At 37.0% G+C, this 12905-nt stretch overlaps 1 protein-coding gene across 13 annotated transcripts in view; it reads right to left on the bottom strand.

Moving 5' to 3' along the window:
- CADM2 (cell adhesion molecule 2) overlaps window positions 1-12905 on the bottom strand; it is a 659818-nt gene that overhangs the window by 129060 nt on the left and 517853 nt on the right. For all 13 annotated transcript variants that reach the window (XM_080574601.1, XM_080574596.1, XM_080574602.1 and 10 more), the window contains one exon: window positions 2287-2439. In XM_080574601.1, the coding sequence (XP_080430727.1) occupies window positions 2287-2439 (153 nt within the window). The remainder of the gene's footprint in view (window positions 1-2286; window positions 2440-12905) is intronic.

The following is a 12905-nucleotide window of genomic DNA, read 5'->3' as shown; positions in this document are numbered from 1 at the left end:
ACCAGAAAGTATCCATCTTTCTAAGGAAAGAAGATCATTTGTATCTTATCTAAATATATTCTGCATACAGGTCTAGTCTTACTTATTATTACAAGGTTTAAACTGGTCTGCGCAGTAAGCAGGATGCTGAAGTACACTGGCAGTACAACTCCTGAAACATGTCAACAAAAAGCTGAACTGACCTAAATTCAGAACAGATGTTTAAGCATGAATTATGAAGATTTTAATACAAAATCCAAGGAAAAAGGAAGATGAAAATAAATGCAGTAGTTTTTTATTTTATGAAAACATACAAACAAAATAAAAAGCCCAGGTATAATCACAAGTCCATTGGCTATGGAGAATTCTTTAGCTGAATCCAAGTTCTTTAGAAGGGGTCTTAGGATCACAAAATACCATATACATCATATTAATTTGGAAATTGTTTTGTTTTTCAATTAATCATAGAAAATTTAAAACAAATTTATGAATAGCATTTAGAAAAAAAATCGTCACTATATGTATAAATCCATTTGACTTTGCAAAAACACAAGAACAACCTAATTTAAAATTATACTGATGAGTACAATTTTAAAATCTCTGAAAATGTCATTGTTATAACTTGCATCTGAAGCGCTTTGATGCATTCATATTAGTGGCTAGATAAAAGGACCAGTCACAGTACCTGATCCTGTGCCCTGTACTTCACAATTTGCCTCGTTTACATCTCTTTTCCAAAATGACAGATTATGTACATAAAAACCAAGCAGCAGTACCTATCACAGAGTACATTTCTGTGATAAATCTACTCCTCTCTTTCAGAACACAAAGTGGTGTCTACTATAATACCTTGACACTTAAATCTTTTAATCCATATCAGAGTAGTCAATAAAGAGATTATTAGTACCTAAAAAGATAGTTTATTTGATTAAAACAATTAAAAAGATACATTTCAATGGAAAATATCCCATTCTCAGTTGGAAAGTGTTCCAAGAATTTAAAATGTTACTTCAAAACAGAAAATTACAATTCTAAAATGAAAAAAAAGATAGATATTTTGGAAGGAAAGTAGTTGATGCCAGGAAAATTTCATTATTAACCCCCCTACCCCCCCCCCCCCAAAAAAAAAAAAAAAAAAAGTGAAACTAAACAGACCATGGAAGATCAAGTTACTCTGGTTAATAAAATAGGCCTATATGTTTTTTCTGCCTTTGTAATGCCTTTTTATGTTTTTTGAGCATTTAAAAGTTTGAACTGGTCTACTCATCTGTTGTTTAGATCATGAGATGCCTCTCTAAAGAAAAGAAGATTAACCTCAAGCAGCTGTTATTCCAGAATATTCTGCTATTCTACTCTGAGTGGGTATTTTTTGTCCTTAATGGCAAACTTGTGAAGATTTTTGTAAAACAGTCTCACAGGGACTGAAAAGGAGATGTATTTCAGATCCTATGCACAAAACCAATTCCCTGGCTGGATTAATGTGAATATTACTGGTACAGAGAACATCTTATGTTAGTCCTATTAAATTCAGCTGTGTGCCTGTCTATATATAAAATTAAAATAAAAAGAAAGAAAGAGTCAAGTTCAGAGACAGAAAAAGGAAAAAAGAATAAAAATCAATCTCTAAAATCATATAACCTCTTAGGTATGCAGGTGTGTTTCAATGAACAATAGCAATTTCAGCTGATTGGGCTACTGACATTCATACAATCATATAAAGCTTCAAGCAGAAACTTTATTTCCTGGGCATCTCTAGATATGTACTGCTTTTCTATGTGTATCTATAACCTTTGGGGAAAACAGCAGAGCATTTAGAGGATAAAGCATAAAAGAAGCAGCAAACCCAGTGAAAATACACTCTATAGGAAAAAAAAAAAAAAAAAAAAAAAGCAGAGCGAGCTAAGAAAATGCACAACTAAGGAAAAACTATAAAACTCTAAAGACTGTTTTGATTTCATGCTTTCTGATTTTCTTCCCTTTGCCCTATAAAGTAGGAGATGAACATATGTGCTTTCTTCACACTTCTGGTGCTTGGGAGGTAGAGTTTACATCCATTTTAAGGGGCACTCATACTGTGCTTTTTGTGTGCTCCCTAATTCATTATCCTGACCCAGCACAAATAGTAGGACACATGTTATTTTTCAGCATAGCCATATGAAACTATAAGTTTCAGGGACACAAGATCGGATATTTACATGTCTCTTCTGCAAAGCTTTAGAAGAGTTCATTCTTATCATTATTTGTCAAAGCCTTAGAAGTTTACCACTTGCTTCTTTAACGTGGATATGCTTGGTTATTTATACTTACCAAGAACAGTAAGAAAAGCCTTGGAGGTTTTGACAGGCATAGTAAATAAAGAGCAGGTGTACTGCCCTTCATCCGACAGAGACACATCACTGACACTGATACTCAGTTCATGCCATGAAGCTCGAACCAGCTCAATTCTGTTGTCCCTCAGAGCTGAAAAATAGAAATGAATATTATAAGATAGACAGCAGAACATTAGCAAAGCTTGGTATATTACACAAGAAGCTCTGTAAACTATCCTAGTGAAGTCACACTCAAGAATAAAGAGATATGGACACAGTTATCTTTAGGCATAGTAATTTGTTTTCTTTATGGAACAATGCACAAGAGTTTAGCAAGTTTCTGAATAGTGAACTGACTTACTTGTAATACACATAAACCTAAAAATCTAAGGGACTTAACAGTTACCTTTGGTCTCCCTCTGACAAAAATAGCTGATTTCTGCCACCTGGTAGCTTTGTCCAGTGCCTAAAATGACTCCTTTCTAAAAGTATTTTTCCAAGTATTTAAAAACTTGGATTCATATTGAGAATTCTGTTTCATCTACTAACAAACTATATTTTCAACGAAGTAGGCTGCAAAACTTGCCCACAGATTTTTCTCACATCTATTACTATTGACATTGAATTGGAATGTCAGGTTTTTTGAACACTGTAACAGTACTTCTTATTATGAATATATTGAAACTTCCACTTCTGCATACATTTGTAATACTTTTAAAGATTTGAGGTGGTTGAGTATAGCAGTTTTACTTTTTTACCATGGCTAGAAATCTGATTTTCTATCAGAAAACCATTCCTAACAAAATCCTGTTTACCTGAAACCATTCCGGGAAGAGGAACAGGGAGATTACTTCAATTCAAAATGACGCTTTAGTTAATGCTTTTAATTCTTAACTATTTTAATGCTTGTATTTAGATTAACCCACATTTCCTATTTGCAAAGAGTCAAAACGTGTCTAAACATTCAATTTCTTTGGAATAAAGCTGTTTCAGGAATCCACATATATTAATCAATTCTTTCTGCAGCACAGGAATACTGTTATCAGAAATAAACAATGTAATTCTCCTACGTGAACAATACAAAAGTCTCTATAACTCAGAAAGTTCTGCTAGACTCAAATCTTTGACCTGACAGTGTTTGAATCTTCTGTCTATTTTTATAGTAAGTCTCTGAAAGTCAAAGTAAAAGGGGACTGTTATAATTACCAGGAGAGCTATGCTTTGATTTGTGAGAAGAACCAAGATGCACAGTCCCTAATGCTGTTCTCACTCACCTCTTTCAGAAGTCCCCAAAGGCCCTTAAATTTGTTTCATCTACCATTTATATCTGTCCAATCATAAAAAAATGAAGCTTTAGTGTGTTTCTTCTGCTACTAAATCTGGATGTCTCTGACCCATTGCAAGACTCCCCAAGTACTGTCAACAAAGGAAGATTTACACCAAAATAAGCTGCTACAGCAGAGATTCAGCAAAAATGTCACTTAAATTGGTTGTCTTCTAAGGCTACTATTCAGGTTTCTTTACAATGACTTCAAGATGAATTTATTGGTTATTTCAGGGTAGGTCAGCTAAAGCTTGACTTACTTTCTGCAGGGTCTGATGACTGAAAGGCGACAGCTTAAGCAGACCTGACAAACAAGCATGCCATGTGCTGCTCCAAGGCACATCAAAGGGATTGAGATTGTGTGTAATGGACACATTCCAAACATATCTGAGATATCTTCTGGCCAACCATAGCAAAAATGAATAGTTATTTAATATATAATAAAAAATGCATGTAATGACAAAAAGCAGGGGCAATATTAAACGAACAGGCAGGCAAAAAAAAAAAAGCCACAAAATGAAAAGCTAAGTATTGCCAATATGCGGATATAACAACCAAGGAAAAGATGCTCAAGAAAACTGGAAGTACATAGAAGCAAGCTCCTATCAATGCAGAATAGCAGGCAAAGCTGATGACTGTGGCTTTACTAGCCACAACAGTGAAGCTGTTGCTATCTTTGAGGAAGTAGATGGAGACTCAGAAATCATTTATCAGCATTTCAGTTCTAGTCAGATGCAAAGTGAGCAGACATAAAATGGTAGCTCATTTCACATTAGTGACCTTTCCAAAAGAAATTACTTTCAAAATGACCCAATGCTTCCAAATAGTTTGATTCCCACACCCATCATTTGGAGAACAGAATAGGAAATTAAAAACAAAACAAAACAAAAAAATACTTCAGCTCCCTATAATTTGAAAGCTGTGACTTCTGCCTCCCTGAGCCAGAAATTGTGTAAAAAATAATGCAGTATATCATCTTACATAATATTTTATTTTGTTATTATTTTCAATTGCAATTGCCTCATGATAAAGATTCACTGTTAAAGTATTCTCCTACAGATGGGGCGATATGCAGAATCTCAGGCACTAAAAAGAACTGCAATGAATTCCACCAGAGCGCAGTCTACAGATGATGCCAGTAGCAAACCACTTCTAATCTACTGGTAGAGAAAAAGCAACAATTGAAATACAAACCAACTGGATGAACTACATTCCTACTGCTACCCTCCCTCATTTCCTCCCCTCCACACCTTTTTTTTAAACTTTGTACAACATGAAATCATCAGCTCATACAATTTTCTGGAAAATGGGTAAAAATAATCACTGATTGAGAGCTGAGATCAGACATCCCCTGTTTCAGCCTGGAGTGAATTTTTATTGAAAGCATGAGAAAAGAAGTTTTGTAATGGAAATACCAACACGGAGACTTTGCAAAAAATGCTACAAAAATGGTACCAACATAATACTCCTTTGAAGGATAGTTGTTTGCCATTTTTATAAGTACTAAGTCTAAATGCAATTGATAACCTGTGCCATAAATTTCAAATCTAGACAGACTGCAGAACAAACCAATAAATAAATAAATAAATAAATACTGTACCACTGCTGCTTAAACAAGGCTAGCACTTACATGGAGATTTTTTAGATTCTTATTTTCAAATTCCATTCCTCTACCTTCATCTTTATCTATACCTGTTTAGAAAGCCACAAACTCCTCCTCTGAAATTGATAGCTGTGGTATGCCAGAACTGGTTTGTTTCTATTTCTGCTTGGTATGTATAGTTAAAAGGTTGAAGTTGAATCAGAGAAAGGAAGGTTGCCAAACTGTATAGTCCTGGCTCCTGCACTCTGGGTCAGGAGAAACCTTCTGGGAGAGGGCGACTACTCCCTCGGAGAGTAAATGAGCAAGCTGCAGCATGGGAGAAGGCAGCAGTACTTGTAGCCAGCCAGCAATCTCCAGGCAGGCAGACTGAGTGGAACAGGGGTCTCTTGCACGGCAAAGTAAACCCTTGCCAAGCCTGGCTGAGCCAAGAAACCTGTGAAGTCTGAACAGAAGCCAGCTACTGAAAGGTATCAAACTGGAAAGCAGAAACTTGAAGGAGAAGACATACTCCTCAAAGAGCTAGTGGAAAGGAAGGTGATTTATTTACAATACACTGTATTCAACACATTTCAGCAGATCTGAGTTCTACCTGTGAAGAGTGAGCTCATCTAGTTTATTATTTTCTACTTACAGGATATGAACTTCAAAAGCTTTTTGTAAGATTTTTGATTGCTTTTGCTTTGCAGTCAGAATTGCCCCAAATAGGGCAATTTTACCAGTTTCAAACTAACTGGAGGTTCTTCCATAGTTGTGGAAATAAAGTATCAAAAAGTAAAACATAAAATGTTCTCTCATTCAATTAATTGCTGAAAACAAAAAGTAGAACTGCTTGAATTTGCAATTTGGTACACACTAACAAACAGACTTCTATATACTGAAATGTCCATGCATTGTTCAATGCATACAGCAGTAAATATTTCTAGCTCCTCACAGAAGTTAACATCAGGCTTCTGTTTAAAGCATCTCATTCAGCTACGGTATTGTACTCAAGCTGACAGTATTTATTCCTCCACTTTTTAAGGTTATACTAACAACTGTGTTTTGTATTCCACAGGTAGCTTCTGAGTACTGTTTATTAGTTGTATTGCCGTGGGCAGACAGCCTAGGTGCATACAGAAAAGATAGTTTTGCCCCTAAAGACTCTACATACTCTTTCCTCACTTGCATCATTTCCTAGCCCCACTCCTACCTTTGCCTGCTCGTTCAGAACCTTCCCCAGATGCTCTTCCTTTTTTTTTTTTTCTGTTTCACTTTGTAAGAAGCCCAGCAGACCTTTTGGGCTTCTTTTTGGGGATTTTCACCTTCTTTACAGAATCGCTACCTTCTCAACAGTATGCATGCCTACATTATTGCATGGTACACGGACGCCAGGACCGTGTAAGCAGAATATATATTTGACTTCTGGGAAATAAGCCTATGTCAAAACAGTAACAAAGAATACTACCACTGGCATCTCCTTCCTGCACTCTTACCTTGCAAGCACTTATAAAAATGCAGCAAGAAAAATAATTGCATAGTAAGTTCCAATATGCCCTAAGTACAGTATTTCAGTTTTCTATAATTTCCAGGCAAATATGATGTAGTTAATTTGCAAGGTATTAAATAATTATGCATAAAATACTTGTTTCTAAGCAGACACTCTTCATTTACTTTACCTGTCATTCTCTCTTTCTACGGAAAAGATTTCCTTTCAGAATGTTTTCTGACTCAGAAACAAGCAACCTTGATAATTTGTATAGTTTAGGTTATTATGAGTAAGAGAGAATTCATGTATTTCAGCTGCATTGATTAGCAATTGTTGAGGCTGGTGACCATTGGAGTAAAGTGGTTTCCTAGCACAGTCACAGAAAGCTGTACTTTATTTTTTTGCATAAAACAATATAATGATCATATTTAATCATGCAATGAAAACCTTCAATGACAATTATAACAAAGAGAGAAAAGAAATTTAGAAATTTACACTGTCGTGGAAGAAATACCCACATTTCACACTGTGGGAAAAAGGACAGTTGGACCAGTTCAGTAAAGTAGACAGACTGCAGCATCTCTAATCTTATTTCTCTAAAGTGACTACATCTTACCAGTGTTTGGAGTCAAATATTTGAAGAACAGAGAAAAAACAAACAACAACAACAACAACAAAAAATCCTCCAGAGTAATTTGCAGATGTTTTGACAATACTAACTTGACATCTGCTGCCATCCTGGGATTCACTCAACAACATTTTCTTCCTTATGTTAGAGTTGTTCTCTCTGTCGTGGGAATAAAGCAACTGCTAGTTGGAACCAGAAAGATGTCTCATACTCTACAGGTCATGCTAAACTCCCAGAAATTTAATACGTATGAAATCAAAACAATCCTTCTGATTTTCAGATTCCAACTTTCTGAATGCAGTAATATCATCAAATCTGAAACAGATTTCATGGGATTTAAAATTTGTTTTTGGATATAATTGAGAAGGCCTTTTACTTTGTTCTTAATGAAATTAATACACCAAAATGCTGTAGAGATTGTCTGCATCACTTGCCAATAGTTGTGCATAAAAATCTGTCAGAGAGCAAGGGAACATATGGAAAAAAAAAAAAAAGAAAAAAAAAAAACACAAACAAACACAAAACCCACATACTATTCTTGTTAAATGAGTCACTTGTCTGTGTCTAGTTTTCTCAGCCTTCATACTCCTTTTCAAAACATTTCCCTTGTATTTCTTTTGAAAGATTTCTGTACTCATTAGTCTGTTACTGTATTAATAGTTTGCCCATTTCTCAACTGGTACATCAATTCTATTGATGCCTGACTTATCTTCTAGGTACCTACATGGTATCTGATCTAATATTTCATAAAATCTCAATTATTCATATGTGGAAAGAAAATCATGTTTCTTCCTCTGTCCAGTCATGCAATTTGATTACCTTCATACAGAACAAATAGAAGGCTAGGGTGGCACTGTGGATATTTCGAAATCACACATTTTCTATTTCTATTTCTGCATGTGGTGAGGCCATTTTTTCCTCTCACTGGAAATTAATTCCATAGTTTTGCTTCCATAAAACTATCACTCTTGCTCTTATCACTAGCTGGTCATGATTCTAACACAGTCCATAGGTCAGAAAGAAAGATGACCTCTTAATTAGTCTGAAATCCTGACAGACTTCAGTACCAGGCCAGAAACAGTGAAATTGAGTCTACTTTCACAGGTAACACTAAATATGCAGAGAAAAGAACTTGGTAACACATTAGAAGTTACCATATAGATTATACCATATTAGATTGGCCGATGTATGTATCAGTTGGAGTCATTTAAAGATAACATCATTTCTAAGTAAAATTATAGCAAATAACAAAATCTGAAGGTCACAATACTGTAGATGAAACTTTGGCTAATTGGTTGGGGAACAGTATTCTAGCCAATTTACAGATACATGTTGATTTTATTCCACATTGATAAAGCAGTTAGCAACATGGATCAGTTCAAACAGACATCTTAAGCAGCATCTTTCACATCTGTGTCACACAGATGCTGCGGATAATTCAACGTCACTGAATTTTCCAACCTATTCATATATTTACAGAATAAATTCAGGGTATCATTGAATTTCAGAGAATGTGCTTAGTAAGATTTCTAAAGTGGAAGAAAAATGTAGCAATCCTTGGAGATTAGTTTTACCTTCATTCCAGTGCATTTCTATATCTCTTTGAACCCTGCTAAAGCAAATCAAAGGAAGAAACAATGGTGTCAGTAGAAATATACTTCTTCTACCTTTAATCATCCGATCATCTTCCAGAATCAGTCAGAATGACTCTACTTCATGCTCTGGCTTGCAATCTAACAAGAAAAGACTAGACCATTCTCAGATGAGAAATACTGCAAAGGTATTTGATTAGCTTATTTAGAGAACAATGCTCAACAGCAAGCTGCTTTTGACTTTTTATATTTTTCAGATTTCTTGCACTTTGAGTAATGCATATGTCAAGAAGTAGAGCAAACTCCATTATTAGAGCTGTTGACAGTCTCACTAACAGAGGCATCTTCTCTGTGCTTGCTTAATGCCTTGAAAAGGCTGAAGAAGTGGGGACCCAGAAGCTACCAGTACAACATTATCTATTATTTATCCAAGTCAGCCACATTTCAAGATCAAGTCTTAGATGCTTATAAGGAGCATCCAAACAGCAAGGTAATTTCTTCAGTGAAACTACTACAATTCTCAGTTACCTGCATTCTGAACAGGACGAAGACAGTTTAAGGTGACTGACAAGGACTTTCAATCTTGAGAACATCTGTTAGTTTGGTTTTGCCAGCTGTTGCCACCTGACAATAGAAGGCCTGGATGATTACATGACCTTCATGATTAAATAAATATGGTAAAACTTTCTTTGTCAGATTTTCTGCACTGAGCTACGTTTTATCTCACAATCATTTTCTATATTCTCTTCAGTTTATCTTTTTCAGGGCATTCAAGAAACATGTCAATACGCTAAAAGAGAAGAACAACTTGCCTTCTAGGGTGTTTACAATGACTATCTCTGGTATTAAAGAGACACTGTACGTATGGTCTGCTTCTCTGTCCAGAATCATAAGGATGAGTTCTAATATCTTAAGAGGTCTGAGGACTCCCTCACTTTCAAACAAGAAATATAAGTATCAAATCCTTCCAAAACATACAGGCTTAGAATGATGAAGATATTTTATGATATTGGAAGAAAGTTTAACTGTACCTCTAAAAAATAAAACTAAAATCACATTAGTCAGGATGAACCATTATCTTAGAAAATCTGCTCATCTGGTTCCTTCTGCACTGGGGAATTAGAAGATTTCCTGTTACACTAATGCAACTAGACATGTGCCACAGCACGGTAGCCTAGAAATCTTTAAAAATCTTACTTCTCAGATATGCAGCTGCAAAAATTAAAATTGCAAAATCATCTGGCAAGGTTAGAGGTGGTCACAGTTAAAATAAATGAGATTCAACGGACACAAGTAATTGATAGAAATGATCTTATATACCAAGTTGGAGACCTATATTTTGAAAGCAGCAATGCAGGAAAGAAGCTCTGAGGATTACAGAGGAAATTATTTAACTGTATGTTCAAATGCAGAACCACTCCAAAAAGATGAATCTTATTCTGGGTTGTACTGATATTGTCAATTATGGTAAAAGGAAAAAATAATGCTATGGTAGTCTAGAACTACATATATTATACTGTGCCATATAGTGTAAATTACAGATAGGAATAGGCTCTCAGTTGGGGGGGGCAATTTCTGAAGGTCTACTGATGGAATACTACTGCATAAGTAATACTATAAAAATGAAAATAATATAATGGAGAGCTATAATAACAGTCCACACCTACCCAACAAAATACTAATAAAAGTCAGAAAAATAATTTCTTTTTCTACAGAGGTAATACTGAAAACATGCAACAGTATATTTCAGACCAAAGGACATTATTAAAGTACACTACAACAAAGATACACAGATTTCCAAGTTTGTTCTTTTGTGAAGACCAGACCAAGCAATTTCTCATGCTACTGATGTTGATATTAATCATTATGTCAACAGTGTTTAAATGATTACTGACCATGACAGTGTTAAGCTTGGCTACGAATTGAAAACTGCCTAGCCAAACAGCACAGAGATTTACCAAGACAGTCTACATATTTCAAAGAACATCAGTTACAGTATACCCACTTCCTCCTCTTCAAGAGACTGATCTTTCACAGTCACTGCTGGTGACCTTCACGCACTGCCTTTAGTCAGCTTTGGATGCAAGGGTGGGGAGCTTAGAACAACTTGGCCAAATTTTACACTGCTAGCACAGATAGAAACTTAATTTCTCTGAAAACTTGTCCATACACAACATGTAATCCGTGTGTCTGCAACTGACCATGTCTTAACAAAGCTGTTGAACTGAATGACTTCTATATTTCTCTAACCTTATAGACAGTAAATCTAATTTTGCTCATTCATTGGCTACGTTACTGATCCCGTCATATTGAAAATGTTTTTAGTGGTACAAGTGAGCAATACGCTGTGGTAGAGCTATATTAATAGTACTGCTTCATATGTCTTGTAAAGTCACAGTCTTATAATTTCTAAAGAGTTTTGTTGTGTGCAAACATATTCAGCAGAATTTGGAGACCTTCTCACTTACTAATGATATAAATGTGAGAAATGGTCTAAGATGCCCCTGTTATCTTTCTGTACTTCTTGATCATTCATGTAGATACATAAATTAACATAATCCTTGAAGCAGATGGCTACACTGACTAGACGTGCAGTAGGAATACTCATTCTTTCTAACTATATTAAGAAGTCAGACTACCTATACTTCTGCTGCAGTCAGTGGAACAAGACAGCTTCCTCCAGACACTAATTAAGAGCAGGTCACTGCGTTGAAAATATTGCAGAGCCTGAGCAAAACAACAAAGAAATCATCAATGACTGATGATTGTATCTGCAATCAATCTAGCAACTGATTCTAGTACCACTGCTAAGTCAAATCCTAATGTCTACGTCAACACTGAAGACTAGTGGTGACTCGCAGATTTCACTATTGAGGGAGCTGAAATATGGAACATCAGGAGAGATCTGGGGTGAGTCTGGTACAATTCCAGAGAGGACTGTCAGAAAGCTCTTTGGTGGTTTTAACAGTATCACAGTATCACAGTATCACATATTTCTAGGTTGGAAGAGACCTCAAGATCATCGAGTCCAACCTCCGACCTAACACTAAGTACTCCACTAAACCATATCGCTAAGCTCTACATCTAAACGTCTTTTAAAGACCTCCAGGGATGGTGACTCCACCACCTCCCTGGGCAGCCTGTTCCAATGCTTAATAACCCTTTCGGTAAAGAAGTACTTCCTAACATCCAACCTAAAACTCCCCTGTCGCAACTTTCGCCCATTCCCCCTCGTCCTGTCACCAGGCACGTAGGAGAACAGACCAACTCCCACCTCGCTACAGCCTCCTTTAAGGTAACTGTAGAGAGCGATAAGGTCGCCCCTGAGCCTCCTCTTCTCCAGGCTGAACAAGCCCAGCTCCCTCAGCCGCTCCTCGTAAGACTTGTTCTCCAGACCCCTCACCAGCTTGGTCGCCCTTCTCTGGACTCGCTCGAGCACGTCCATGTCCTTCCTGTAGCGAGGGGCCCAAAACTGAACACAGTACTCAAGGTGCGGCCTCACCAGAGCCGAGTACAGGGGCACAATCACTTCCCTAGACCTGCTGGCCACACTGCTTCTTATGCAGGCCAGGATGCTGTTGGCCTTCTTGGCCACCTGGGCACACTGCTGGCTCATATTCAGCCGACTATCAACCAATACTCCCAGGTCCCTCTCGGCCAGGCAGCTTTCCAGCCACTCATCTCCCAGCCTGTAGCTCTGCTTGGGGTTGTTGCGCCCCAGGTGCAGGACCCGGCACTTGTCCTTGTTGAACTTCATACAGTTGACCTCAGCCCATCGCTCCAGCCTATCCAGATCCTCCTGCAGAGCCTTCCTGCCCTCGAGCACATCGACACACGCACTTAGCTTGGTGTCATCTGCAAACTTACTGAGGGTGCACTGGATGCCCTCATCCAGATCATCGATAAAGATATTAAAGAGGACCGGCCCCAGTACCGAGTCCTGGGGGACACCACTAGTGACCAGCCTCCAACCAGATTTGACTCCATTCACCACAACTCTCTGGG

The sequence above is a fragment of the Anser brachyrhynchus genome, assembly GCF_964034855.1.
Source record: "Anser brachyrhynchus genome assembly, chromosome: 1".
In the NCBI taxonomy this organism is placed as follows: Eukaryota; Metazoa; Chordata; class Aves; order Anseriformes; family Anatidae; genus Anser; species Anser brachyrhynchus.
The sequence above is the reverse complement of the archived record's forward strand: the minus strand, read 5'-3'. Positions and strand labels throughout refer to the sequence as shown.